Source organism: Lasioglossum baleicum, chromosome 10, assembly GCF_051020765.1.
Source record: "Lasioglossum baleicum chromosome 10, iyLasBale1, whole genome shotgun sequence".
NCBI classification, from domain to species: Eukaryota; Metazoa; Arthropoda; class Insecta; order Hymenoptera; family Halictidae; genus Lasioglossum; species Lasioglossum baleicum.
Window position 1 is genome coordinate 14,803,774 of NC_134938.1, and position 26,142 is coordinate 14,829,915.

General features: G+C 43.1%; 3 protein-coding genes across 6 annotated transcripts; 2 read left to right on the forward strand and 1 right to left on the reverse strand.

Annotated features, from left to right (window-relative positions):
• Positions 1–5,394: 5,394 nt before the first annotated feature.
• Ube3a (ubiquitin protein ligase E3A) lies at positions 5,395–12,661 on the forward strand. Of its 2 annotated transcripts, none has more exons than XM_076431678.1 (11): positions 5,395–6,054; positions 6,852–6,987; positions 7,059–7,239; positions 8,051–8,419; positions 8,506–9,008; positions 9,118–9,417; positions 9,535–9,735; positions 9,811–10,088; positions 10,227–10,443; positions 10,546–10,781; positions 10,955–12,661. In XM_076431678.1, exons 1-11 carry the CDS (start codon positions 6,008–6,010, stop codon positions 11,073–11,075), a joined length of 2,589 nt encoding a protein of 862 aa, XP_076287793.1. In that variant the 5' UTR covers positions 5,395–6,007; the 3' UTR covers positions 11,076–12,661. The 2 variants fall into 2 exon arrangements, with proteins under 2 accessions (XP_076287793.1, XP_076287794.1); XM_076431679.1 differs by lacking the exon at positions 5,395–6,054 and adding an exon at positions 6,073–6,544.
• Positions 12,662–12,680: 19 nt separating this feature from the next.
• On the forward strand, positions 12,681–15,098 carry LOC143212695 (uncharacterized). Its single transcript, XM_076431736.1, has 4 exons — positions 12,681–12,835; positions 13,069–13,357; positions 13,427–13,677; positions 13,741–15,098. The coding sequence occupies exons 1-4, from the start codon at positions 12,683–12,685 to the stop codon at positions 13,942–13,944; spliced, it is 897 nt and encodes a 298-aa protein (XP_076287851.1). The 5' UTR covers positions 12,681–12,682; the 3' UTR covers positions 13,945–15,098.
• Positions 15,099–15,254: 156 nt separating this feature from the next.
• On the reverse strand, positions 15,255–26,044 carry Chp (leucine rich repeat containing G protein-coupled receptor chaoptin). Of its 3 annotated transcripts, XM_076431673.1 has the most exons (16): positions 25,260–26,044; positions 24,549–24,837; positions 24,112–24,282; positions 22,317–22,792; positions 21,738–21,957; positions 21,247–21,557; positions 19,903–20,127; positions 19,600–19,821; positions 19,349–19,517; positions 17,894–18,426; positions 16,812–17,006; positions 16,427–16,711; positions 16,152–16,277; positions 15,969–16,082; positions 15,656–15,891; positions 15,255–15,546 (listed from the first exon to the last, which is right to left on the reverse strand). In XM_076431673.1, the coding sequence occupies exons 1-16, from the start codon at positions 25,260–25,262 to the stop codon at positions 15,255–15,257; spliced, it is 3,867 nt and encodes a 1,288-aa protein (XP_076287788.1). In that variant the 5' UTR covers positions 25,263–26,044. The 3 variants fall into 3 exon arrangements, with proteins under 3 accessions (XP_076287788.1, XP_076287785.1, XP_076287787.1); XM_076431670.1 differs by having other exon boundaries at positions 19,600–20,127; XM_076431672.1 differs by having other exon boundaries at positions 19,600–20,127; positions 24,549–26,044.
• Between the last annotated feature and the right edge of the window lie 98 nt (positions 26,045–26,142).

Sequence of the window (26,142 nt, forward strand, 5' to 3'; positions counted from 1 at the left end):
TTTAGGGTTTTGTTGGAACTGTAGGCCAGCACGATTCCCTCGGAACGAGTTTCCGACGAATTCCACGAGAGTTTCGTGCAGGGAATTATAGTCGGCGGCGTTTCGGGGAATCGATCGAGGGGAGCGTGTTTCAAATTTTATTCGATGATTGATTCGGTCTTTGTATGGAAAACTATTCGATTACCGTGAAATTGGCAAAAGTAATTTCCATGGCCCAGATAACGTCGAATAGAAACAGTCACGCAAGTGTTATCGTAGGACGAGCAAGAATCCATGTTCTTGCTCCAGTATTGTTCAAGGGATCGCATTGTTTCGCAGTCGATGTCATCCAGTGTTGCACGTCAGAACCGCGTTCTTCTGTTTGACGCGCAACGACGATAGTTGCCATTTGATATCATCGGAATCATGCAGCCAAGTGGGCCATAACACGGTGGAATCTTGATCGTCCGAGCTAATTGCGGTTAGTCGAGAATTATGAGGAACACAAAATAGTAATATCATTAATATCCATTCGCATCAAAGATAATGTCAAAGCATACTTTCAATATGAATATATTCAACTAACCATGTTCTCGTTTAACGCTAAACGCGTCAAATTCTTCTTTGACCGCGCTGTGTTGCTATTTCACGGCGGTGTTCCTTTTGCGATTTCGTTCCACACGGCCGATCACCTATGAAAACCATTGTCGCTGCATGCCTACGCGTTCCGCTCGAAATAGACAAATCGGAAAATAGAAGAATTGATTGAATGTTCAATTTATAGCAGGGAGTTCTAACATGTAGCTCGCGAGCCACAAGCAGCTCCTTCCCCGCTTAGGTACTTCCCCCACTCTTTGACTTCCACGCTATGCCGCCCCACTAACTCTACGGCAGTACGTAGCAGTGGGAGGAGGTTTGACTAATGGTGGGGATTAGGGATGGGATCAAGTACCTCGCAAATAGGTTCGAACCTTGATTAATGGAATTCGAACTCTCTATAAGTACTTCGAAAAAAAAATAGTACTCCCAAGTATACTCGAATCTTTGCCAGACAGTTTCGAACCCTTTACAAGTACTGCGGTAAACGTAAATAATACTTGCAAGTATACTCGAATCTTGGTCGAACAGTTTCGAGACTTTCGAAATTTTTAAGAATATCGTTACGAATTTCCGTATTCTTGCACGCTCCGTGGCAACGTAAGGCTGTTCCGGCGCACAGTGGTCCGGATCGAAGAAGTTGGTGTCATTTAGCTAAAAAGTCAACTTTCTCATATCGATTTCTAACTTTGTATTGCTTCCTAAGTGTCAATCAACCTCGAAAATGAAAAAATTAATGCAGTTTACCAAGAATTGTAATTAGGACGAATACTTAAAGGTAGACATTTAGAGATATGTAACACGGTTTCCATTATTTTCGACATGTCTCTATTCAATTCTACAAGTCCTGGAATGCTCCCAACTAGCTTCCACAATTTAGTATTCATTGGTATCCCTCCTGAGACCATACATCTATCCCGTAATCTTCGTCGCAACAAGCCGATTAATATCGATTTCCTCGAACCATGACCCAGGATCATCGAGCTTCCTGTAACAGTAAAACCATGTTACTCGCAATTTCCAAAAATCAAGTCAACATTATCCCATAAAACGATAAGCCGATATTCATTTGTTTAGTCTCTTGTAACGAGTCTGGAGAGCATTGTTTCTAGTCCGTATATTGTCTCGCAGTATAAATTGACAGTCGAGAGAATATGGTCCATCGATTTTCTATAATTCCCATTTTATCACGGGACACTGTAAGTAATTTGTCAGGTTACGTCGAAGATTATGAACATCGTATTTATTGGAAGTGAAGAGGAGGCCAGAAATTGATTTAAGAGACCAGAAGATTGTTATTCGAACCAAATTAAAGGATTCGTTCTGTTGATTTTCCGGCGAGTAGTAGAATGACATTTCCGGGGCCATACATCAGAAAGGATTTTCCAGGATACTACTGTTATCGTGCACGGCATACCGGGAATTTACTGGCCATCCACTGAGATTTCATGACGGAACGTTGACGTCATAATCTCCATTATTGTACGTCGCTCTCGTATTTTGATTTCGGCACCGTTTTCAGCCAACTCGCCCCTAAATGTGAAATGTTGAACCACTCTGTAAGCTCTCAGCATCGCATGAATTTTCAAACTCTGTTGCAGACTCCCCTTCAACATCTTATCTAACGGACTGGCTGTATTTCATCGGGAAGCTTCATAATTTTTTAGTGGTTTTTTTTAGTCTATTTATTTAGTGGTTATAGCGACTTTAGAAGTTCTTCATCGTTCAGAATTTCGTAGAGATAAAAGTAACTTTACATTTACTGTACGCCTATGCTTTCCCAAAAGCTATATATTAATTAATATTACACGTAGTTAGAAGATGCTCTTCAAAATCTTCATCACGAGTCTGACTCAAGGGGTTAATTTATCGACACAAACTTCGAGCACCTACAACAGATCCAAACACTCTTCCTGCGCTGCCCTCAATCCCGCCGCGACCTTCGGGCGTTCTCGCGAACGAGTTCCTCTTAAAGTTGCCCGCTCGGAAGAACTCACCTGCGACGATGGATTCGCTAACGGAACTCAGCCCGGCGCGACCCGGCGTATCTATCGATCGCCGAACGGATCCGCGCCCGTAGAAAGAGAACAGATTCGAGAAGGTCAAATCGGCCCTTTCAAGCCAACAAGAGGACCGTTCTTTTCTCCCCGCGGGCTTGCTGTTCAAAGAAAGTGTCTCTTTCGCGAGACGAACTGCTGCGGAGATATGCTAATCGTTAGATCCGCGACAATACTATAAGACGAACTATAAGTGGATTCTAGTAAGAATTGTTTTGAAGTATAATTAATATGTAAGAATTGAAGACTTTTACTGTGATATTAACGTAACTCTTAACATTATTCTCCATTTTTCTCAGAATAAAATGTAACAAAATGGTAGAGTTCGAAACGGCTTCTAATTGGAACATCATCGATGTACATCGCTATGAAATGAAAAATTTGTTTATTCTCAAACTAGAACAAGGTGCAATATCGTCTAAGATGTAGAGTAGAATTTTCAATTTTCAATTTTTAATTACTTCTGTACAATGTTCAAGGTTTATCAGTGCCTGATAGACTTATAGAATAAATAGGACGTAACAATTTTAAAGTTAGCTTAGTTCTTCGCGGAAAAAACGCCGAAAAAATCGGTTTTTATTTTTTTTAACAACAGCGCACCAAACCAAAAAATCCGAAGAAATTCATGAACAATACCTATAACAATATATCGCTACTGTAAAAATATAAATATGGACACTCTGGTACTTCCATGTGAAATCTGCATTTTTTCGATTTTTCTGAGGTTTTTGATTTTTTACAAGCAGGATTTTCACTTTAAAAATCGGAAACCAATTGCAAAGTATGTATTTGGATTCTTGACATGTGTCAGATTTTTTTCAGAATTTCTAAACATCATTAACTAGGGAAAATAGGCCAGAAACTGATTTGTCGATTTTACCCCGTAACTATCCTCCGGATCGAGATATAGGGTTGAAACTTTGCACAGTATGTTTTTTCTTGGTGTCCTATCGACCCATCGTCGATATAATTCGGTTTAAGGGCATTTGGCAGCAGTTTGGCATCACATAAGTAAGGGCCTGTAAGTTCTACGTCGTATCAAGGTTCCAAGCCATTCGAAAACTGAATACGATAATGACCAACGGAACGGATGCACTCGACTGAGATCGCGAAAGGAAATCGTTAAACCCTCGCAAGGTCTCGTTCGATTCGCGAAACGCGATAAGGGGCGGGAGAGAAAAAACCCGATCCATTCGTCTCGGATTGAATCTAGCCAGCGAGACAATTCTTACTGTTATCGCGACGAAAAAGCAATTCGGACAGTCCCTTTTCTCCATGCCCCCGCCCTGGTCGAAAAACCGGAGAAAGCTCCACCGTTGGCGAGAGCGATAGAGATCGGGAAGCAGAAAAGTACATGGATTTACAGGAGCAGGGGTCGCTTGATAGGGGATGAAACTTCCGTTTGGATGTGGCCGAGTTTCGATCAAGGCCAACTTTGCCATTCGTTTACCACCCACCGCCCTTTGCACTCGCCTCCTCGTTTCTCCTCGTTTCTCTTTGATTCACGCTCTCTCCTCTTTCACCCCACTTGCATTTTCATCTTTTATTCGCTCACTCTTTTTCCCCTCTCTGACACTTCGCGCCTCTTTCTCTCGTCGCTCCAGACTCTAGCCTCTCGCCTCTCGCCGAGTTCACTTTTGTTCGTACTCGAGTTTCTGCCATCGGCGGAAGACACTTTGTTCGTCTTTGTGCTTTTTCTTCATTTTCATTTCTCTTCTCTTACTGTACACTTATATATTTCATATCGCACATGGATATAATCGCGTATCATCGAAAAATTTCAAGTAGTTGGCTTGGCACCAAATTACCGATCGGCACTTACCTTTCTTGTTCGAGTACCAATTTCTATCTAATCAGCGACTTTCGATCATTCGGCTAAACGGTCCGAGCTATCTCCATACCCGAGAACGGTCTTCTGAAAGTTTAAATTACATTGTCAAGTTTGTAAACGTGTAGTTCTGATCGCCTAACGACCAAGGGAAGATCATTTCTACCAAACAGATAATAGAAAAGTTCTCCTGAAACGATGAAAAGCCACGTCTTTTGAATAACGAAGTAACAAAAGTCAGCCTGAAACATTGAAAATGCAGATACAACGTCCCTTGAGAAATCATTAAGCAAACTTCTTCTTCACGTGTACGCTTCTTTCATTTCAGAAGTTTCTAACGATGTTTCAACACTAGACAATAGTGGAGCAACAAACAGAAAAGTCCACAAGATGCACTGTCTGTTGTAGGTTCTGATCCAGGCTAAAAATTAGACTAGGGGACAGCACTGTACAGAATGGTGTGAGCACCTCCATGGTGAGCACTCGCGTATACTCCAGTATTCTCTCTGCAATTAACATCACCACAGACTTAACCTAAAACGAAACTTGCATAGATTTTGATATAGAAAGTCATGAATTTCGCAGCGATCGTTGCTTTTGCGAAGTTACTTGCGAATTCTTCTAAAAGTTGTGAAAGTTCTTGTCCTGTTACTAAACTTATTGTTTTTTAAAATATCTGTCGATATGCGCGCGCGCGCATTGTACATAAATCGGTAGTATTTACATATTTCTGCTCCCGAGTGTGGCTTACCTAGAGTAAGACGTAAATATACTATTTACAGTGTTTATAGTGTTTCCAGTAAATTAGTAAATGGAATGAAACAACCGGAATAATTTCTAATTTCGAAATTCGCGCGCGTATACGATGTAAACAGATCGACGTTGAGCAATCGATATATCGAGAAAAATCGAGACGGCGCGGCGGCGATTAATCGAGCGTATCGATACTCGCAGCTGGTTGTGTCCGTGTTGGTCCGTGTTGAACAGTAGACAGCAGCTAAGGGGCCACGAACCGATTCGATTCATTTTTCCTGTTTTCACGGTGTTCTGACATTGACTTGAAAAATTCGCGTATCAACGGGATCAACGAGCCACGCGAATCACGGACATTTGAATTGGTGCAGCCGTCACACAGTGTAGACCTAACCTCGACGGGGACGTTCGGTTCGAGTTACGGACAAATATACATCGGACACAAGCCGAGCTGCGGTTCATTTTCCATCTCGCTCCTCCTCTCTGTCTATCTCTCTCTTATCCCCGTCTTTCTTTCCGTCTCACTCTCCCTCCGTTACTTTCCGTCTATTCACTCTGTCCCGTTCTACTATTCTATTTCGAAGTGTACACCGAGTAGTGCGTAGTAATACGTAGTAACAACGTAGTTTGAGTATCGTGGTAAAGTCTCTGATAAGAAAGCCCGCTGAGACCAAATTTAGTGGTAGTGTCTGTGTGCTCCCGAGGAAACACCGATCCGCTGGGAGGAAGCGGCCGTGGCGAGATTTTCTGTTACGACCGACGACAGAAGCAAAATTTCGTGGATTCACGGTCTATGAGCTCCAAGGGCCAAGGGGACCCTGGGGAAGATCACGCTTCCAGGTGACATCTCGAACGTCTTTCGATGCCCTCTGTCCGAAATCCAAAATCGAAAAAAAAACCTCCTCTTATTATTTCGATACCTTGCATTCCCGTTCTCCTCCTAGCTACCGCAATATTCTTTTCTTTGGTTTTTCGCGAAACGTAATATCGTTACGAATCCACGAGACCGCGGCTATTTTTACACGCGCTTTGTTTTGGTACAACGACTCGTCCCGCTGCTCGACACCTCGACCTCGAGAACCCAATCTCTTTCTGAACTGTCATTTTCCACTCGAACCGGCAACGTCGCGAATCACTGACCAGCATGTCACCACCATGTGTTCCTAATTGAATGAATTGCGATTATTGGGATACGTATTACTTGGATACATGTATCTCTTCGGTTCGGTCTGTTTACAATCACGGTTCATCCTCTAGTACATCTCGGATCCTGATGGATTAATACGGAGACCTACTTTTTCTTCTTTAGTTCTCTATAACACATTGAAACGTATGTTTTTATAATATCTTTGCAGACTTTTGGAAATTCCAAACTTTCTATAGAGAACGTGTGACTAATATTAACGCTTACAGTTGGTCCCTGCGCATGTTGTTTGCCAAACTACTTTGTCGTCACAGTTGAAATATGCTGTTATTAATAATTCTTGAAACTACGATTGTCAGAAATTTGAGTATAGGTTATGAAGCATGATATAAGATTCCGATATTCCATTCGCTGGTTCAATTAAGTCGTTTAATTTCAACATACTTCGACGACAAACAAATAATCGCTACTTGCGTTGCTGTTGTATCATTAGGGTAGATGCAGAGAGCCCTTGCAGCGACATGAAGCGTGCAGTTGCTAAGAAATTGATCGAACGATATTTTTATCAATTGACTGATGGATGCGGCAATCCTGATTGCGACAATCAAAATTGTGCATCGAGTGGCAAAGTATACATCCAAAATCACTCTGTTCTCTTTCGAGACGTCTTTACTACCAATATCATTTATTTTTTGGATAGGTAACGAATCTTACTCCGAATCAAGCTGCAGCTCAGGCCATTCAGTTGTTCTCGCAAGAAGCAAGGCTATGCGATGGCACTCAACCGAGCAAAGTCGCTCGAACAATGTTAGAACCAGGTCCTGCGTCGTTGGCAAAGAGTTTACCAGTTAAAAGTGTTAATCCGACATGCTCGGACGAAGGTATTGCATCAGACACTAGGAGAAATCACGCTCCTTTAGTTACCGGTCTGTTAGAACTTTCTATAGGCGACGGCAAAAAGATTAAAATTAATAAGGAATTAGATTCTATTTCTCAGTCTTTGTTCTGTCACTTTGTTCGAAGTTCTTCTAACAAAGCGCCAACGATTAACGCTGACAGTTTTACAGAAGCCGATTTCGGTAAAACGTTCAATTTAATTTCTGAAAACAAGTCGAGAGCAGCTTGTTCGGTATACGAAAAGTATCAACCGACTAACAAAATAACATCGGATGCAAATAGCTTTATGGAACTATTCGATAGATATAAGATTCGTATTCCAAATTACGATGATTCTGCTAAAAAGCAAAAGAAAAAGCGAAAAAGTCTAAAGAGATCGTCAAGAAAGCAGAAACCAAAGAAGAAGTTTTCGTGTGAAACGCATGTGCTCTCTATGAAACAACTTAAAAATACTTCCCGTTGTATTACTAAATTGTTGATACTCAACTTGTATCTAAGATATTTAGAAAAAGAAAAATACTCGCGTTACGCTACGGACATTGAATAATTTGCCTGGTCTCCTATCAAATTATTGTGTAAAAAGGTTGCATTGCAAGTATTCGTTAAATTCTTGTGCAGCTGCTGTATACATGTTAATAAATGTTATCTACCGTTCTCACTTCTTGTTTTTTCATTTAGTCGAAGTAGAATCATAATTTTTAACGAACATAGGTTTTATTAGCGATTACTTGACGTTGCGATTAAACCGTTTAGCGAGACGCTGGCTACGGAATAAGATGAATTTATTATCAACAGGAAAGCAGGATCCATATCTCACGGAAGCGAAGCTCCTAGACATAATAGAAAGATGTAAGACGGAGGGATCGTACGCGCTGTTAATTCGTACTTTGGGAGAAGTGTTTTCCTGCGCGAAGGCGCTCAGCCTTAGTTTCCAGAAAACAGTGAAAAATGACTCTCCGCTGGCGGCGCTTCTCGACAGAGCTTCGGATAGTTTGCTCAGGCCACCGGGCGACATGGATAAGGAAGCGATTCGATCCATTCAAGGAGAGGACAAAGAGGAAGACAGCAGCGAACTATCGCCCACAGTTCCTAACAATGATGACACTAGCGTTGACCTACCGTCTGTTAGGAGAGCTTTCAATGCTCTCTGGTCCGTGCCAGGTGGTAATGTTTCTTCTTTTTTTATATCGTCGAATCTCCGCATTGTGGCTCGTAAAGATACGATATTACTTTCTCGCCTTTTGTCGTAGGTGCCTTCGAGTCTGCCTTGGTCAATGCACTCGTCACATTGGCAGACAATATCGAATTAGACTTACGAGTGTTCCGCATCAAGCCATGGGAAAATATGGACAATCTGTTGCACGTGTTTCTCATCGTATTCGAAATCCCAATGCTAGGAAACTGTGAATACTTGGAGCTCGCACTTCACATGCTCTGTAAAGCGATCAGTTGTTTGCCTATCGTTGCACAGGCGAAACTAGCTCGCGTGTGGGCTAAACATTGTAAAACCCGACTTCCCAGTATTTTACAAGCCCTGCAAGAATTAATAACCGTGAAGGTGATAGGTGGATCTTTTACGCGGGATTATTGTGTACAAGATGCAGACACTATCACTGCTCCTACGAAAGTTATGAAAATTCTGTACTACGCGAGTATGCTCGCTGGTGAACTGGACGAACCGGAGTTACATCTAGACGAAGATGCAGAAACTGCCGGCATCGATAAATCTACAAGATCGTCACAAATTCCTCAGGTATTCATATGAAAAGCAAAATTAAAACTTTCGAGAACTCCTCCAGGTTCTCGTGAACCCCTATGTGTTTCATTACATTGACCTCACTCGGGATTTTCATTGTTTTAAGGACCCGCTAGCGAAAGAGCTTGGGATCACGGCGCTAGATGCTCGGAAGCCATTTATACCGTTTACAGACTTTTACAATGAACCTCTCAGTGACGCCATAGAAATGGACAAAGACTTTGCATACTACAAAAGCGAGGAGCCAATGAAATTTAGTTTTATGAATTACGCTTTTATCCTGACGCCAGCTACTAAAACATTAGGCTTGTATTACGATAACCGCATCAGAATGTACAGTGAACGTCGAATGAGCTTTATACAAACCGTGGTTGGTCAACCTACCAATCCATATTTAAAACTAAAGGTTTGTAGATCTTTCGTTATTTCGGACTCGATCCATTCACAAAACAGAAGGCAAGAATACATATGTTGCATTATATGGGATGAACAGTTTTGTTGATAAACTGACTTGTCGGTATAGGTGAGAAGAGATCGTCTTATAGATGACGCGTTAGTAGAATTGGAAATGATCGCGATGGAGAACCCGTCGGATCTTAAGAAACAGTTAGTCATTGAATTCGAGGGGGAACAAGGAGTCGACGAGGGTGGAGTTTCCAAAGAATTCTTTCAATTAATTGTAGAAGAAATTTTTAATCCCGATTATGGCATGTTCACGACTCAGGTAATTAGGAACAAGTTCAAAGTCATTTCGAATGGGCGCGGGCGTGTTTACGAAACGTTTCATTTATTTTTGTAGGAAGATACACAAATGACATGGTTCAATCCAACATCGTTTGAAAGTGGTGCACACTTTACGCTGATAGGCGTTGTCCTTGGCCTAGCGATATACAACAATGTGATCCTCGACGTACGTTTCTCTATGGTTGTCTACCGAAAGCTGCTCGGTAGGAAGGGAAGTTTTGCTGATTTAGAAGATTGGAGTCCCACGTTGTACAGGACATTGAAAGAATTAATGGAGTACACTGGAGACGACATGCCAGAGACATTCATGCAGACTTTCAGAGTGGCTTACAAGTAAATTTTAGTCGAATCGATAAACATTAGAATAGAGGTGTGCGAGAATTCTTGTCTCGTTTCGTCTCAGGTTCTCGCGCACCTCCACATCACAATAATTTATATTTAAGAAACTAATGATTCTCTGTGGGATCGTAGGGATGTGTTCGGCTCAATATCTTTCCACGATCTCAAAGAAAATGGCGACGAAATATTCGTCACACAAGAGAACAAGAAGGAATTCGTAGATCTCTATGCGGACTTCTTACTTAACAAATCGGTAGAGAGTCAATTCAAGGCGTTCAGGCGCGGATTCCAGATGGTCACAGACGAGAGTCCGCTCGCGTTACTTTTTAGACCTGAAGAAATTGAACAAGTACGGTGTTAGATGTTGTTTTCCGCCACATTCGTCGGTTTTCTCTTTAACCTCCTCTATACAAATTCAAGTATTTGATCGATCGACTCGATTTTATTGCAGCTCGTTTGCGGCAGCAAAATCTTCGATTTCGCGGAATTAGAGGCAGCAACGGAGTACGAGGGTGGTTACACGGTGGACAGCGAAGCAATACGCAATTTCTGGCGCGTTGCTCATTCATTGCCACCGGAAAGTCAACGACGACTGTTACAGTTCACCACCGGAAGCGACAGGGTGCCGGTTGGCGGTTTGTCGAGGCTTAAAATGGTCATTGCCAGACACGGTCCAGATTCCGATAGGTATGATATACATTTGGACGTATCTTCCGCTTCGTTTTCGAGGAAATCGTGTTTGAAATTGCAGCGGATACGCGTTCTATCGGATAGGAATCGTTCGACGCGTCTGATCACGACCAACCAATTCTACTTTTTCCTGCATACATATACTAATTACGATTCGATTTGCTTTTCAGACTACCGATAGCACACACGTGCTTCAACGTGCTTCTGTTGCCAGACTACAGCACAATAGAGAAATTGCAGGACCGTTTGTTGAAGGCAATCAACTATTCGAAAGGTTTCGGCATGTTGTAAACATGCACAAAGATCGGTATCTCCTCCAGTCTTACAAAATTATCGTCGAACTCTCTCGGAGCACGTGGGTTCGCGAGTCCCCTCTCCTTAGCCCCGCCACATGGACATATTTATTCGAAGCCCGTGCGAGCGCGTGAAAACAAACGCCAACATGCAAAGCCCAGTTTTGCAGGACGGTCGAAAGAGAAAACGATTATTCTATCAGCTGGTCCCGTTGATACCGAGTGTACCTCGCAGAACGATCGTTGTCCTCCAGAAACGTGTTTTTATCCCCGCGCTCTTGCGGCAGCGGCGACTGGAATTGCTGTACAAAAAGAAAACGAGGCACACGAAAACAAAAATTCTTTCCTAACGCTGTCACACACAGATGAATAACACACCAACCACACGTACACCACGAAAATTTCCTCGCACCACTGTTGTATTAACGATAAGGCGATCTCGAAACAGAGTAACGCAACCTAACCACCTCGACGAGTCAGGCTGCGGTGTCTTTTTGAGCGTAAACGACCCGTGCTTTCGCTGCTCTTCAAATTAACACGAACAATTACAGTGGAGAACGAGATATGTCGGTTTCCGTTCCGTTCCGTTCGGTTTCCTTTTGTATTGGCTTCAGAGCTGTTGTGACTCTTCGAATCGATGCTATATCTTCTCGGAACAGAAAAATGATAAAACGAAAACGAACGAAAAGCAACAATAATGCAGTGCACACAGCTTAAGATTAAATAGTGAGATGCGCGACTGTGATGAGTGAAAGTGTACCCGAAGACCGGGAATCCGGTCGGAATTTGTAGAAATATATATTTGTAGATTTAGCGAATCCTAGCTGATACGATGCTACGAATCAAGCCGAGAAATACCCCCTTGTACGACGCTCGGCGTTGTAACGCATGTACAAAATATTGAATTTGTAATGGCGACGAAGAATCCCCGATCTCCTTCCCTGTTGCTCCTCCTGATTCGTACGGATACCACCTTCTGTTCTACATATTGTTTCACGTTTATATACCACATTTTGTTCCCTCAATTCCTCTTTGCATCGTGCGGGTGTGGTAGCTTGGCTGTACAAGAGAACCGTCGATTTGTATAAAATGTTTACGAGCAGTGGTTTCCATCGAGAGACCGCTCGATGTTTTCCGCCTGTCTGATTGTTAGTCACGTGACAATAAAGTTCTACCGAATATCATAGATTAAGTGCGCATTTTATTCTCGGGCGAGTGGGACTCGAGAGACCGCGTTTATAAACGATCTCGCGTCTTCTCTATTTACGCTGAAATCACGCGTATTCGGAGGAACACAAATTGACGTAACGGAGAGAACGAATTCAACGAGCTCCTCGACCGACTAGAGATTTGCATTCGATGCTAAATTCACACGAGATTTGCGTGCATGCGTGTACTTCGTTGTCAGGTGACACAATGGTGGTGGTAGACAGTCCGACATGTTCTCGTCTTGATTTGAAATGATACCATTTCTTATTCTTCTCTTTCTTTTTCGTCGTATAACCGTAAATATGAAAATTAACTGACCGCTCTCGTCGTCGTTACGACAAGGAAAAATTGTAATCGGTGTTAAAAGTCGTGTGTCGTTTGGAGACTAGCATAATTATGCGTACCGAGGGAGGTCCAAGTGCGATCCGTGTATCCTGTTCGTTGAACATGAAAGATATGCAAAGACAGAACAGTTTCGCTTTTGTACCAAAGTCTGATTATAGCGAGAGGTGGCATCTGGAAAATAAATGTCTTTTTCATAATCAGCAAGTAAACGAGCGACTGAATTAACTCGATCTTTTTCTCAGTTCCTTCTTCCAACTTTTTCTACATGCATACTTTTCATGGACTCTCCCTTATACATTTCATTCTGTTTTCCCTTAACGACCCTAACAAACATTTCGGCTTTTTATTTCTAAATTGTACAATGCATCCATAAATATATATATGGCGTCGAAGTATCGAGGTTTGCCAGATTTTGCAGATCTTAATAATTTTGGCAGTTAGCGCAAGGCGAAAAATGCGAGATAGAAAGCAGCTACACGAAGAACCGGTTCACGTGCACTGCTTATCCACATTACAAGGACAGATATAAGCCGAACATAATCGAGAATATGACCGGGAGTATCTCGCATCATAAATCGGGCGATTGGAAGTACGACGAAGAGATCGTTGAGCACTGCGTGCCAAGAAAACTGGTCCACGAACCCGAGAGCTATACTTTGAAATTGAAGAGTCTTTACAGCATTTCGGATCTCGAGAAATCGCATCAGAGGCATCGGTTCGCTTCTGGTAATTTGCCAACTGAAGAAACAGCCTTATGAAATAATCGCATAGCAATAAATAATCAATTTTCCATAGAAAATAACCTTTCCACGAGTTCGCTGCAAGATGCCTGGAAGGAAATCGTCAGTCCGAAGACTTCTGGAGAAATTGCTCAAGGAAATTATTTGCAGCGTGTTCGGGAGTGTTTGGCTAATTACCAACAGTCCAACGGCATTCCGAGAACAGAGTATTCTTTCTCGGCGCTTATCAAGAGAATGGGTCAAGCTACCGGTCAATCTCTCCTCGCTCTGTTATACGTGATATTAAACATTATACCTGTCGCAGAGGTACTAATTTTTTGCATAAAGATCCACGGTCTAGTAATTGTACTAGTAATCGATCGATTTTAGGTGTTCCTTTACGTGTTACGGTTCATTCTGGACAAAATGATTAGTATAAAGGATAGCGAAGACTTCTGGCAGATGCTAGTCCGAATCTTCGTATTTTTAACAGAACTGTCCAGCGTATACATTTGTCTATTGTTTTTATTTGGATTTATCATCGTACCAATCGTGAAGATGGTGATTGGCATAACTGCAGAGATTCTGCTTTGAGATTAATTCGAATTGTGCCGAAGCCAAATTCTGAGGAGTCATTGTTGTTACGCGGAACCTCTGTGTAATCGTGGAGAACCCCTCCAAACGAGTTTTCGTATTTTTCATTGGAACAGTATAAAAACTCCGAGATTTTATTTGTAAAATCGATTTATTTTGTTTAAATCGTTTTATGGAGCTTTTCGATTGTATATGTATATTTTTTCTCTGCGAAATGACCTATTTAGTCAGTCAGACCTGCCTCGAGCAGATGACGAGCATTATCCTGTCAGAACAACGTTCAAAACTGCTCGAATTTTTCATCGATAAATGTAAATATAATGTGTCAGGGAATAAATAATAGCCAATTAATTTCTAGCAGGATTTAGTGAAAATTGTTACGGTTAGAAATTATTTACAGATATTTATGCAAGTTCCACGAATGTTAATTCTGCCAGCAGCAAGCGATTCTGCTGACGCAGCTGTCCGGACAAAGCCGAGCATTTTGCTTACTGGAAATATGCTAAACGAGGCAAGGGATTGTAAATAACAAGAGCAGCATTTCTCGTGTATATTTGGTGCAATTTTATTAAAAAATGCCGACATCGCGTACTCGCAAGCGAAAATTCTTTTGTTTTCGTAGACAGGTATAAAATCCGTTCACTGTTGAATTTCGTAGAAGTTGAATTGAGACGCGCACGTTCAACTAAGATTTCGCGAGCGAACAGACAAGAAATAAGGGTATATCTTTTTACAAGAAACAGGCGAGACGCGTATAAAAATCTTGTTTACCTCTAAACTCGTTGAGAAGCGAAATTCAATTTCCTTTTTTTCTGTCGCCGGGATCAATTGAATACAATATATTATCTGCAACCTCCGTTGCTCAATGCGGCGCGGCGTTTAATTGGTTTACCTGCGAAAGTTCGAAGCGGGTCCTGTTCGACTCGCGAGCTCTTATGTTGCGCGTCGCGATGACACGAAGAAGACAATAATAGAGAAGGCGGAAAAAGTTATTAGTACGTCGCTGTGTGTGGGGTGTTCGTTTTATACAATGATCGTAAAGAAGAGTCGCTATTAAGTTCCTACGAAGAGTGTAAAACCTCAATTCCTGTTGACTGCGACGATTTACACTTTGTACGAGTATATATCTGAACGTGAATGTGACAGTCTCATTGATTCGAAGCGTGCTGTTCAACGCGAAGTGACGAGGGGATGTGCAAGAAGTTCGTTTCCTCGGTGTCGTGTAGCGTAGTGGATTGAAATGCAAACGAGAGCGTTTACGGAACGGTGATCGCGCGATTCGAAGGACACGAAATGTTAATGGACAAGGCTTAGTAGATCGCTGCTGCGAGAACGACGGATAGAAGAAGAGCGACGAGACGGGGTGCTCGGACGTAGCTCGCCGCACCCCAACCACATTCCAGATCAGTTTTCAACGCCTCCAGCACCGAAACATTGTTCTTGTTCAAACAAAACGATTCCCGGAGATCGTCGTCCCACTCGTTGTTCCAGCAGTCGAACACGTCGTCCTCTTCGTTCCGCTCGAAGTTCTTGAACTCGCTGAAGGTGCTGCAACGATCCTCCTGGTACTGTCTGTGCTTCCTTTGCCATGTCTCCATCCATCTTCGTTCGTAGCAACGCGAGTTGATAAGTGGAACACGTTAAATTAGAATTTAATTGGAAGATAAATAGACCAGCGCAACAGCTCGTTTCGCAACCTAACCTAACTCACCCGATGTCGCAATCGCAAGTGAAGTAGTTTCCCCGGACCGTGAGTCTTAGCAGAAACCGTTTCCCTGGGACTCCTGGCTTGTATCCGTTCGATGGATTGTGAAGCGTTCTGACGTCGCTATGGTGAACATGAATCGTCACGTTTCTCACCCATTCCGCGTTGTCGAACATCTTCTTTGGCACGGTGCTCACGCTGGTGTTGAACATTCCGAAATGAAGATGGGGACTTCTTATTCCCTGGAGTATTAATCATTGCGAGAAAACCATAGAAACGCTCGTCTCGAGTATTAATTTTCGTCCAAGTAAATACATACATGAAGAATTTCCGTGTTTATGTTCTTCAGAGCCTGGCCAGTCAATGTTATATTGAATAGCTTGTAAGGAAACCTTCCTTTCATCTCTTTTTCCAAGTCAGTGTCATTTTGGACCTGCAGCCGGAGAATTTACAAGGAACAATTCAAGGAAAAATAATTAAAATTAAATAACTCTAAACTCACGTCGATGACTAAATGCCGCAGTCCGTGATTGTACTCGAGAATGTTGGGGAAATTGAAGTTCTTCACGCCGTTGTAGGCAGTTATATGCAGCTTGCGAAGTTTGGTCGCTTTGCAGAGAGCTCCCGACTGTGAACGAACAAGTTGTTTGTCTTCAAATTAGTTGCTGTCATTCTTCCAATTCTATTCTATGCGTGCTGCGCTAGTCTCAAATGAAAACTTGTAGACAATTTGTTGTTAAAAAATCACTGAATCGTAGTCTACGAACGAGGCCTTACTTCGAAAGTAGACAACGCCAATCGTCGTATGTCTAATTCCTCGAGGCTATCCGCGATCCCAAGGAAGCTGGTGTTGGTGACAGCGGTGATGGGATTATCTGCCAGACTGAAGGTTTTCAGTTCCGGTAGAGTGTGCGTGATCAATGGCACCACCGTTAGATCATTGGCGCTCAGATCCAAGTAGTGCAGGGACGTCAAATTCGACGCCATTTCCGGCGGTATCGATGCCAACTCGTTGTGCGCTAAGTACAACGTTTGCAACCGTCGCAGCGGTAAATCTGGCACCTGTACGCGATATTAGCAAAGACAAAAAAGTTTTGTAATCTTCGAAACAATAAGCTAACTCGAATAGAAATTTATAGATGTGGTAGACATTTGCACATACACTCAAGAGCGAAATGTTGCTCAAATCGAGATACAAAAGAGAGTCCTCCAAACCGTGGAAAGTCCTCCCTCGTGATTCCAAAAGCAGCTGTTTATTATGACTCAAGTCGAGGTGAGATAGATGGTGCATATCAGAGAACACGCCATCGTCGAGTCTGACTAATCGATTGTAGGACAGGTCCAACCACGTTAAACTCTGAAACGAAAAGTAAAAGTAAAAGTGGCCGAATATTTTACTATGAGTAATATGTATAGTAGCCAGTAGCGCGCTATAACTACACTCCTAAAGAGAAAAATTGGTGTCACTTTACGTGATCATAGCTCCGTCAAAAATTGTCGTATCGATGTTTTTATTCGAGTTATTCAACATTGAAGTAAATATGGGCTTTTTAACTTTAACTGGCTCCAGAAAGCGAAAAAATTATCGTAGAATCTTGGACAGAAAAGCAATAGAAAGAGCGTTTCTTTCTCTTCAAGGCACTCCTTTTATTTTTTCAATTCCATTAACATTTCGATATACCAGGTGTTTCTGAAAATATGCTTAAAAAATGCACAATTTCCATTTTTCCTTTAACTCGCTGTATCTTGGCGAGAAATGATCGTAATACTATGATTCGAACGTCAGATTGAAGCAGAGAAGAATTATTATGACCACGTAAGAGTGGGGCCAATTTTTCGGGTTCGCACAAGTGATCCTTTAATTCTTTTGAGGAGTGTAGTTGGGGCCTTGGGCAAAGTAGAATTTCGGGGCCCCCAGGGGAAGAACGTAGAATTTGGATCTCTCTTGGTTTGTGTTTGAGGCCCACTTTTGCTTTGGGGCCCCGGGCATTTGCCCAAGTTGCCGATAGGCTAAGTGTGGATTTATAGTGGAGCTGCGAGCATCGATGAAAAGATGGCGCGGTGAAAAGAAACCAACATTCGTGACAACCATGTGACAATATATCGACACATACTAATGAAAAGTACATATGTATTTTCTTTGCTTTTCTTTTTTTTTCACCGCACAGCTCACCACGCTGCTCCACTATAAATCCACCCTAACACGCCACTGATAGCAGCGAAACAATGGTGTGGAAGACCTACTCGCAATCTGAATATAGCGTCGGTAGTATGAATGCCCGACAAAGTGTTCCAGGACATGTCCAGCATCGACAGGCTGGAAGTAGAAGATAGAGACATGGACTTGATCGGCAGCCTCATAAACTGATTGTGTGAGAGATCCAGACTTTCAATATTCGCGTCGGCGAATATATTATCCGGAAGTGCCTTCAGTCTGTTATGAGACAGATCGACGATCCTCAGCTTCTTCAAAGGCTTCAGCGCTTCCGAAGGGATCTCCAAGATATTGTTCCACGCCAGGCTCAACACCTGAATGTTTTTCGTGTTTCTGAACGAGTCGAAATCGATCTCCGTCAGCTCGTTGTGGCTCAGATCGAGCCACTGCAGGTGCGGCATGTTCCCGAAGATGCCTTGCGTCACGTTCATCAATTGGTTGTGGGACAGGTAGAGGTGCGTCAACGAATATTCCACAGGCTTGAAGTAGTACTTCATTATGTCCGAGATGTTGTTGTAGCTGAAGTCGATTACCTTGATGTTTGATTGTATCGAGCCGCCGACTGTAATCGGACAAAGTTAAATCGTTAAGGGCCTATTCTCCTAGCAGACGACACTCGCGCGTGAATGTGTGGTACACTCACACACCGCTAGACCACGTATACGTACGCGAGGATTGCAAGGGTCCGGGATTCCACTTTTGATTTCTCGATAATGCAAAGACGGGGTTTTGTAGTAGTCAAAATCGCTAGACGAAAGATCAATCTAGTGCGCTGTTTGCCTCAAAAGTCCTTCTTTTACGTTTCCGAGCAATGGTTTTGCAATATTTGTCTGCACGTTGCCCGGCGGAGAGGCTAGTACGCCGGCGTGACTGCAGCGCCATCTGACGGGCAACATGCAGCCGAATATTGCAACACCATTGCTCGGAAACGTAAAAGAAGTACTTTTGAGGCAAACAGTACCCTAGATTGATCTTTCATCTAGCGATTTTGACTTTAAAACACCCCGTCTTTGCATTATCGAGAAATCAGAAGTGGAATCCCGGTCCCTTGCAATCCTCGCGTACGTATACGTGGTCTAGCGGTGTGTGAGTGTTCACGCGCGAGCGTCGTCTGCTGGACCCCCTTGATGTTACCTCGCGTCAAGTATCCGCGGTAATGCCGAGTCGCGACGTCAGACTCATCTAACAACGTTATACAAGCAGGATGCCATACCGAAATTACTCCTAAATCTCCGGACACGTGAATATCGGGGACGATATTACGCATGGATGGTCTCCGCGCGAAGGAGGATTTAGGAAGAGTTTACAATCGCGTGACACATTGCGTCAGTGAAGCACGGAAAGATCGGATCGGATCGGCAGACGCGTCCATTCCGATTTGTAACAGGCAAGGGGTTTCATCGACTTTTCGTTTAGCAGGCTTAAGAGAATCTGTTTACGGACGTTAAGCGGGGTTTGCCCAAAGTATTTAACAAGAGACTTACTCGTGGTCGGTGGTGTGAACGTCGTACTATTGATCCAGAGTTTCGGGATCTCGTTGTGGCTGGCGTTCACTTTGAACGTCGACAGCGTCCCAACCTGATCGAACGAGGCGAAATCGAACTCGGTCAGATCGTTGTACGCGAGATCCAGGAACTTCAGATCCGGCAGATTCTTCGACACGATTAATACAGACGGTGTGAAACACCATTATCTCTAAACGGGATTATTGAACCGAGCACGGCTAGAATATTACCTGGAAAGCTTCGTCGGTGATGTCCTTTATCTTGTTTCCCCGCAAATTAATATACTTGAGCAGCTTCATGTTCATGAACCCTCGCCTCTCTATTCTCTCTATGGCGTTGTCCTCTAAATTGATCGTTGTCAGTCGCGGCAGGTCGACGAACGTGTGAGTTTGGATCGTCTTGATCATGTTGTACGCGAAGTTCACGTCTTCGAGACTGGAGTGTATGTCACCCTGAACACGCAAGCACCATTTATTATCCGGCAGTCGAACAAATTGAACAGGCCGAACAAACGATCGCTTAAGAACACCCACTTGGAACGTTCCTTTTCGGATGTTGTCGATTTCGTTGTCTTGCAACTCGATTCGCTTGATCCTCTTCATGAAGTGAAACGACGTGTCCGGCATGGATTTAATTTTGTTGTTGCTGAAGTCCAGGTGTTGCAAACTCGTCAGGAACTTGAAGGGTGCGTTCGGTAGCTCGGAGAACGACGACGACAGGCCGTGCGACATCCTCAGCGTCAGCAGCGAATGACCGACCTAGGAGAAATAATGCGAAATCCGAATTTTTTCCATAGCGGAGAGGAAAAATCACATTCGGAAATTCTCAACTCAGTTGACGTTTGGGTTTTAGATTATAAGTCAAATACAGATCTTCGGATTCAGTCGAATCGGCAAAGCATAGTTTATCGTTACGACTTTATCGTTATCGTCGACCAACGATCAGGAAACAAGATTGTTCCGGATTCGGAAAGTGTTCCGACCTATTAATCGGGAACTTTTTTCCGTGTAACATTCTGTTTATTTTCTCGTTTCTTTGATATAATAAATGGAAGCTTATGTTATTTTGTTTATCTTCATTCTTCAATAAGTCCCTTTTAATTTCCCATCAGTTGTAACTCCATAAAGTAATATTTTATACTTCTAAATTGTGAATGTTTTCTCTAAAATCCGTATCAATGCCTCCGCTCGGAAACATTCTGCCAGGGGTTGTAGTTAGTTGACAACCGCAAGGGATCTTGTTGAACATCGAAGGTCGAAAATAAACACAAGTTAAACGAACCGTGCTCTCTTTTCTGCCTCACAGGCCCTACGCGAGTGTCTAATTCCTCCCTTTCCACCCACTCCCTTTTACAAGTTACTAGGCAATTTGTCAAATTTGCGACAAAGATAACGAAGGACGAAGCGGGTGGGTTCACGGTACGCCCTGTTTTCAAACAGGTCAGGTATCCATTACACAGGAGATTTCTAGAAGCCCGTTTTATTCAAGTTGTACGCGGCCCTCAAGGCCTCTATACATACGTATACCTATGCGACTCGAATCTAGTTTAATTAAATATTAGGCCAAATTACTAATTCTTATCGATCGCGGATATCGTGGTCTTGTAGGGTTGCCCGTTCGAAACGATACAAATTTTGTGGCATTGATTCGGGATCATCCCCTAACGAACGCTAATCCCGCAAACAATTGGAACAGCTTCGGTGCACACATTTGTCCATGGATTTCTACCATTCTGCGCAAACCACAAACATAGAATAAAATGATTTCGCAGCAATTCTGATTCTATCTCGATGAAATATATTTCACCTTTAAAATCCAATGTATAATAAATGATAGCTACTTCAGATATAATTCGATGTGTATATATGTATAATTACCTCTGAAAACGCTTCGTTCTCGATCGAGGAAATAGCATTTTCCGAGAAGTCGATGTACTTGATCCCTCGAACGTGCATGAAGGCGTGACTCTTGATGGTGTTTAGATTGCTCTTCATGATACGTAGCTCCTTGACGTCCATTCCGTACTCCATGAAATCCTCGGGGGACAAAGTCGACTGCGGCATCCGCGAGAGCGACAGGAGCCGCATGTTTCGCATTTGCCGCAGATCCTGAAGAGACACCACGCTGTTCTCCTTGCCGCTCAGATCCAGATTGTACAGGGAATATTGGAAACCGTTGAAGACTTCGGCTATCAACAAAAATCGTGTTTCGCATATAAAGAAATACAGGTTAAAATGTTTGCCGAATTAATGACAAAGCAGGTTACACCGATTTTCGAGAAGATTAAAATTATAAAGTGTACAGAAAACGTAGGGTTTGCGTTAAAAGAACAGAGCATGCGAACACACGTGAAAATTTGTTATTTTACCCGGCTGAATGGTTTGGATCTTGTTCTCGCGGAAGATCAGAGTCCGAAGAAAATCGTATTCCTGAAATATGGGACTCGGGAGGGTGGTAATGTTGTTTCCAGACAGATCGAGCAACTCCAGGGACGATTCCAGGCCGACAAAATTCGCCGAGCTTACGTCCATGAGGTCACAGTCGCTGAAGTAAAGTTCCCGTATCTTCGAATCTCGGAATGTTCCCTCCTGGAAGGCAAAGGTACCAATTCAAGGTTTCGCTGGACATGTGGATAATGTTATACCGCTCCACGATTTTGTAATGTCACGAAAGCAAAGCGAGGGAAAGGTTGCTTAACGTTCCCTAAGACAACCTTGCGCTGGCTCTAAAAACACATGTTGCTGCTTCTCTCCTTCTCCTGCTCGGTAAGCTCTCCTTCGAGTAGCAGCAATATCTGTTTTTTCGAGCCAGGTTTACAGAATTGTAAGATTAACTCGATTTTATTAGGTTTACAGGGTTGCGCACCCCCTCGAGCGTGCATTCATTAAACAGATGATCATTTCCCCTGTGGAACAGCTACTTTAACGAAACGATCCGGAGAGCCTACCTCTATCATGCTCAAAGGATTGCCGTCGAGGTAAGTTCTATTGACTTTGTAGAAGTGTTGAAAGTCTCCAGGCATCAGCATCTCGAGCTGATTGTAGTCGAGACGCAGCGTATCGAGGGACATCTGCAGCCCCCTGATTTCCGGCTCCTGTTGCGTGTTCAGCATCCTCGATATCCTGTTGAAGCTCAGATCCAGGACCTTCATCTGTTTCAGCGCCGACAACTGGGCGTACGGGATGTGAGTTAGTTGGTTACCGTTCAGGTAAAGGTGGACCAGGTGGGCCATCCCGTCCCTGAACACCGACGGGTCGATCTCCTTCAGATTATTATCCCGGAGATCCAGCATGTCCAGGTATGTGAGTCCGGCGAATGCGTCCGCCGGAAGTCGATCGATCGCATTACGTCCCAGACGCAACTTCTGCAGAGAATTCTCCAGGCCACGCCAATTGTCCGCGGCTATTTTCGATATTTTATTGCCTGTTGAGAAATCGACCGCGTGAAAGGAAAATATCTTCATTCGAGGGAGAGTTCCCCTAACCCAGTGGTCCCCAACCCCCGGTCCGCGGACCAGTACCGGTCCGTGGATCAAATGGTACCGGTCCGCCCAAGGAACATTAAATACAATTAAATTAAAATTATTAAATCAGAACAATCTGAAATATAAACAATCAACGTCCCTCTCCCCCCCCTTCAGCGGGCCGCGGTAAAATTATCAAACATTGATCGGTCCGCGACGATAAAAAGGTTGGGGAGCACTGCCCTAACCGACCCAATCTGTGTGTCGCCCGATTCGTCCCCCACTCTACCGTTCCCCCATTCTACGCTATTCCCCGATTTTCCGGGGGCGAGCATCCCCACGCGCCACACGCTTACACCGCTAATCCGGTAACGGCGCACAGTGGTCCGAGAACGCGATTTTACTGGCCAAAAGTCAATTTTCGAAGTTCAACATTTTGAAAAAACTTTTTCGGCTATGAAGTAACAATACTTCAAACCATTACAATCCAAAATATTATCCATTTCAGATAATTGTGTAACCGAGGGTAACGTTCTAAAGACAAAATTCTGAAATTCAAAGTGAAACTAATTATTCTAAGAACTCATTGTAGAGCATTATACAGGTGTCCCAAAATTTGTGAAAATCCCGAAAGGGGGTGGTTCCTGAGACCATTTTAAGCGACATTTTCCTTTGCAAAAATGTTATCCGCGGCTTTGTTTAGGTGTTATTAACGAAAAACACTGACCAATCAGAGCGCGACCTAGACGCGAGTTGCCACAGTCGGCCTGGCGCACCAATTGTCGATTGTCGATTGTAATCTTTTTAATGCATGGTATAATGAAGATGATTCGTGCAGGAAAATAATTGCTGTGTCTGATGTTATTTTTGATAAAATCAACGAAGTCACTTGTGACGAAACTAGAAAGTCCATTAAAGAAAAAGTACGTCTTTTTTGCAATAATTTATCCCAGAAATGGAAAAATTGTCATCGATCACTAAAGCGCTTTAAAGCGAATTACGATAAATGGTTAGAGCAACATCTAATCTTTGATCGAAACGTAAGTGAAGATCAATTGATGATGCAGAAGATTTAGATGAAGAGGAATCCGAATTAGCCATGTTGGAATATTTGAATAATTTAGAATTAACATCGGAAATATAATCGTATACAAATTTATTGCGTTGAAGAATGTCGATATTTGTGTCTCTTTAATTTTGACTACGAAAACCGAATTTCCAGACTATATGTGCATAGTATTGAATCCACCATTTTGAATTTTTCGAGAAGAAGAAGTACCTGTCAGATCCAGGAGTTGTAACTTCTGCAGATGCCTGAACGACCTGCTGGGTACCCTCTCGAGGCGATTGTAGGGTAATTCGAGCTCCCATAACGATCTCTCAAGCCCTAGGAAAGCTTCGTCCGGGATGTCGGCCAGGGGATTATGCTTGATCCGTAGGTTGTACAGGCCTGAGAGATAGAAGAATGGCAAGTAGTATGAAAACGGAACTGGCGTCTACCGTGTTTGTCAATATCCTAGCTGATGACGCAATTGCTCGCGACGGCCGTTCGATGACCCTTAACCCTTGCGCCATTCCTGTTATCGTCGCATCGAAGGACAAACTAAACTCGGAGGGTAGGCGAGTTGATTCGAGGGTGTAATTATTATTTTTCGAGTCTACGTTCGTCTCGGGAGAAGAAATTGGATGGTCGGCTGCAGGTGTAAGTCCGCGTACCTGTGTTCATGAGAAACTGCTGCTGCAGGAACATCAGGCCGTTGTTCTCCAGCTGAAGCATGAACACCTTCGAGGAGTTAATCGGTTGAGGTATCCGAGGCATTGGCACGTCGTAACAGGTGACTATGCCGAGATCGGGTATCGCTTTCGAACAGGTGCAAAGGGGATTGAAGAAACACGGCGGATACTGCACGGGCAGCTCGTGCATCCGGACCACGGACGCCCACATCATCAACAACAGGGTGACGAAGACGAGAACGTAGCCCACTTTCACCATTGTTAATAAATTCTGTGGATCAGTCGCTGTTCGTTAATAGACTGGCCGAGTTGTTGCGTTCGTTACAAAACTGTTAAACTGTTCAAAAAATTAATTCTTCTACGCGATACTGCGTACTCGTATGTCGTATATATACGTAAGAATTATTTTCTAAAGAAAAATAGTGAAAACATTCGCAAACTAGGCAACTAACACGGTCGGTTGTGCAAAGATATAATTAAAGGTAGAACAATACGTAATATCGAGGAATTTTCGGCACCATATCGATTTGTGAACGTTTTCCTTGAACACGTCGCAGAACTAACATTAAAGAACGAACGTTCAGCGTTCGAAAACTTCAAACATCACACATTTGATTATTTTCTCGGAAAGTCCGCGGCGTCTTCGCTATCCTTTGCACATCCACAATGTCGACGATCGAGCATCTAGTTTACCATTTTTTTTTTGTTGACGGAGCGAAAGAGCACGTATCAATTGGAGCTAGCGATCATGGGGTTCGTCGCGGTTCGATCGCGATGATCGCACTGAGGGATCTTCGAACCAAGCGGTCGCTGGTACCCCGTATAATAGGGCTTCCGGAGTGCCGGGCAGTTTCGGTGCTTCTCTTTACCCAATTATAAGGACGATATTCCATTAGGCAACGAATGAAAATAGACGCGAGAATCATTAGCGAATGCTTATTTCGCCAATTTCGTTTTCTCGAAGGTGCGAGATACGACGAAGCCGACAAATTCAACAAATTTCCTTCTCGCGTCTCTTGTAATCTAAACTAGTTGTCCCAACATGAAATAATCAAATCCGAGCAAGTCTTTTCAGGTTTCGACGAGCAGAGCAGGTTGGCGAGTTGGTGATCCTGCAAACTGTGAATAAATACTCGGGCTCGTTTAAAATGATTAGCAGTATTATTGCGTTTATTAAAAGTATAAAACTAAAATCGTAAGTGAAACTCTTCGACTCGAAACTGCGTAATGCGTCCTACGTGAATGTTACAATCTATTACACTGTTCTCTTAATTTAACATTTGCAAAGAGGGAAGAAGAAACGAAGAAAAAGGAACCCGACGAATGTTAAAGAACGTCTCATTCGCTTCGCGCGCGAATTAAGAACGAATTCGCAACACCGCGTCGGTGTCTTCGACATTCGAACGACGAAAAATCTCGGTGTTTTCTCGACATACACGCAAGGCACTCATAAATATATAAAATACTCACTCGTATTATATAAAACAATTAGACTTTTTACACTCTCGACATAGACTTTGTACCGGTAACACGTCGTAACAGTAAATATATATTGTACGTATATGCATGTATATGT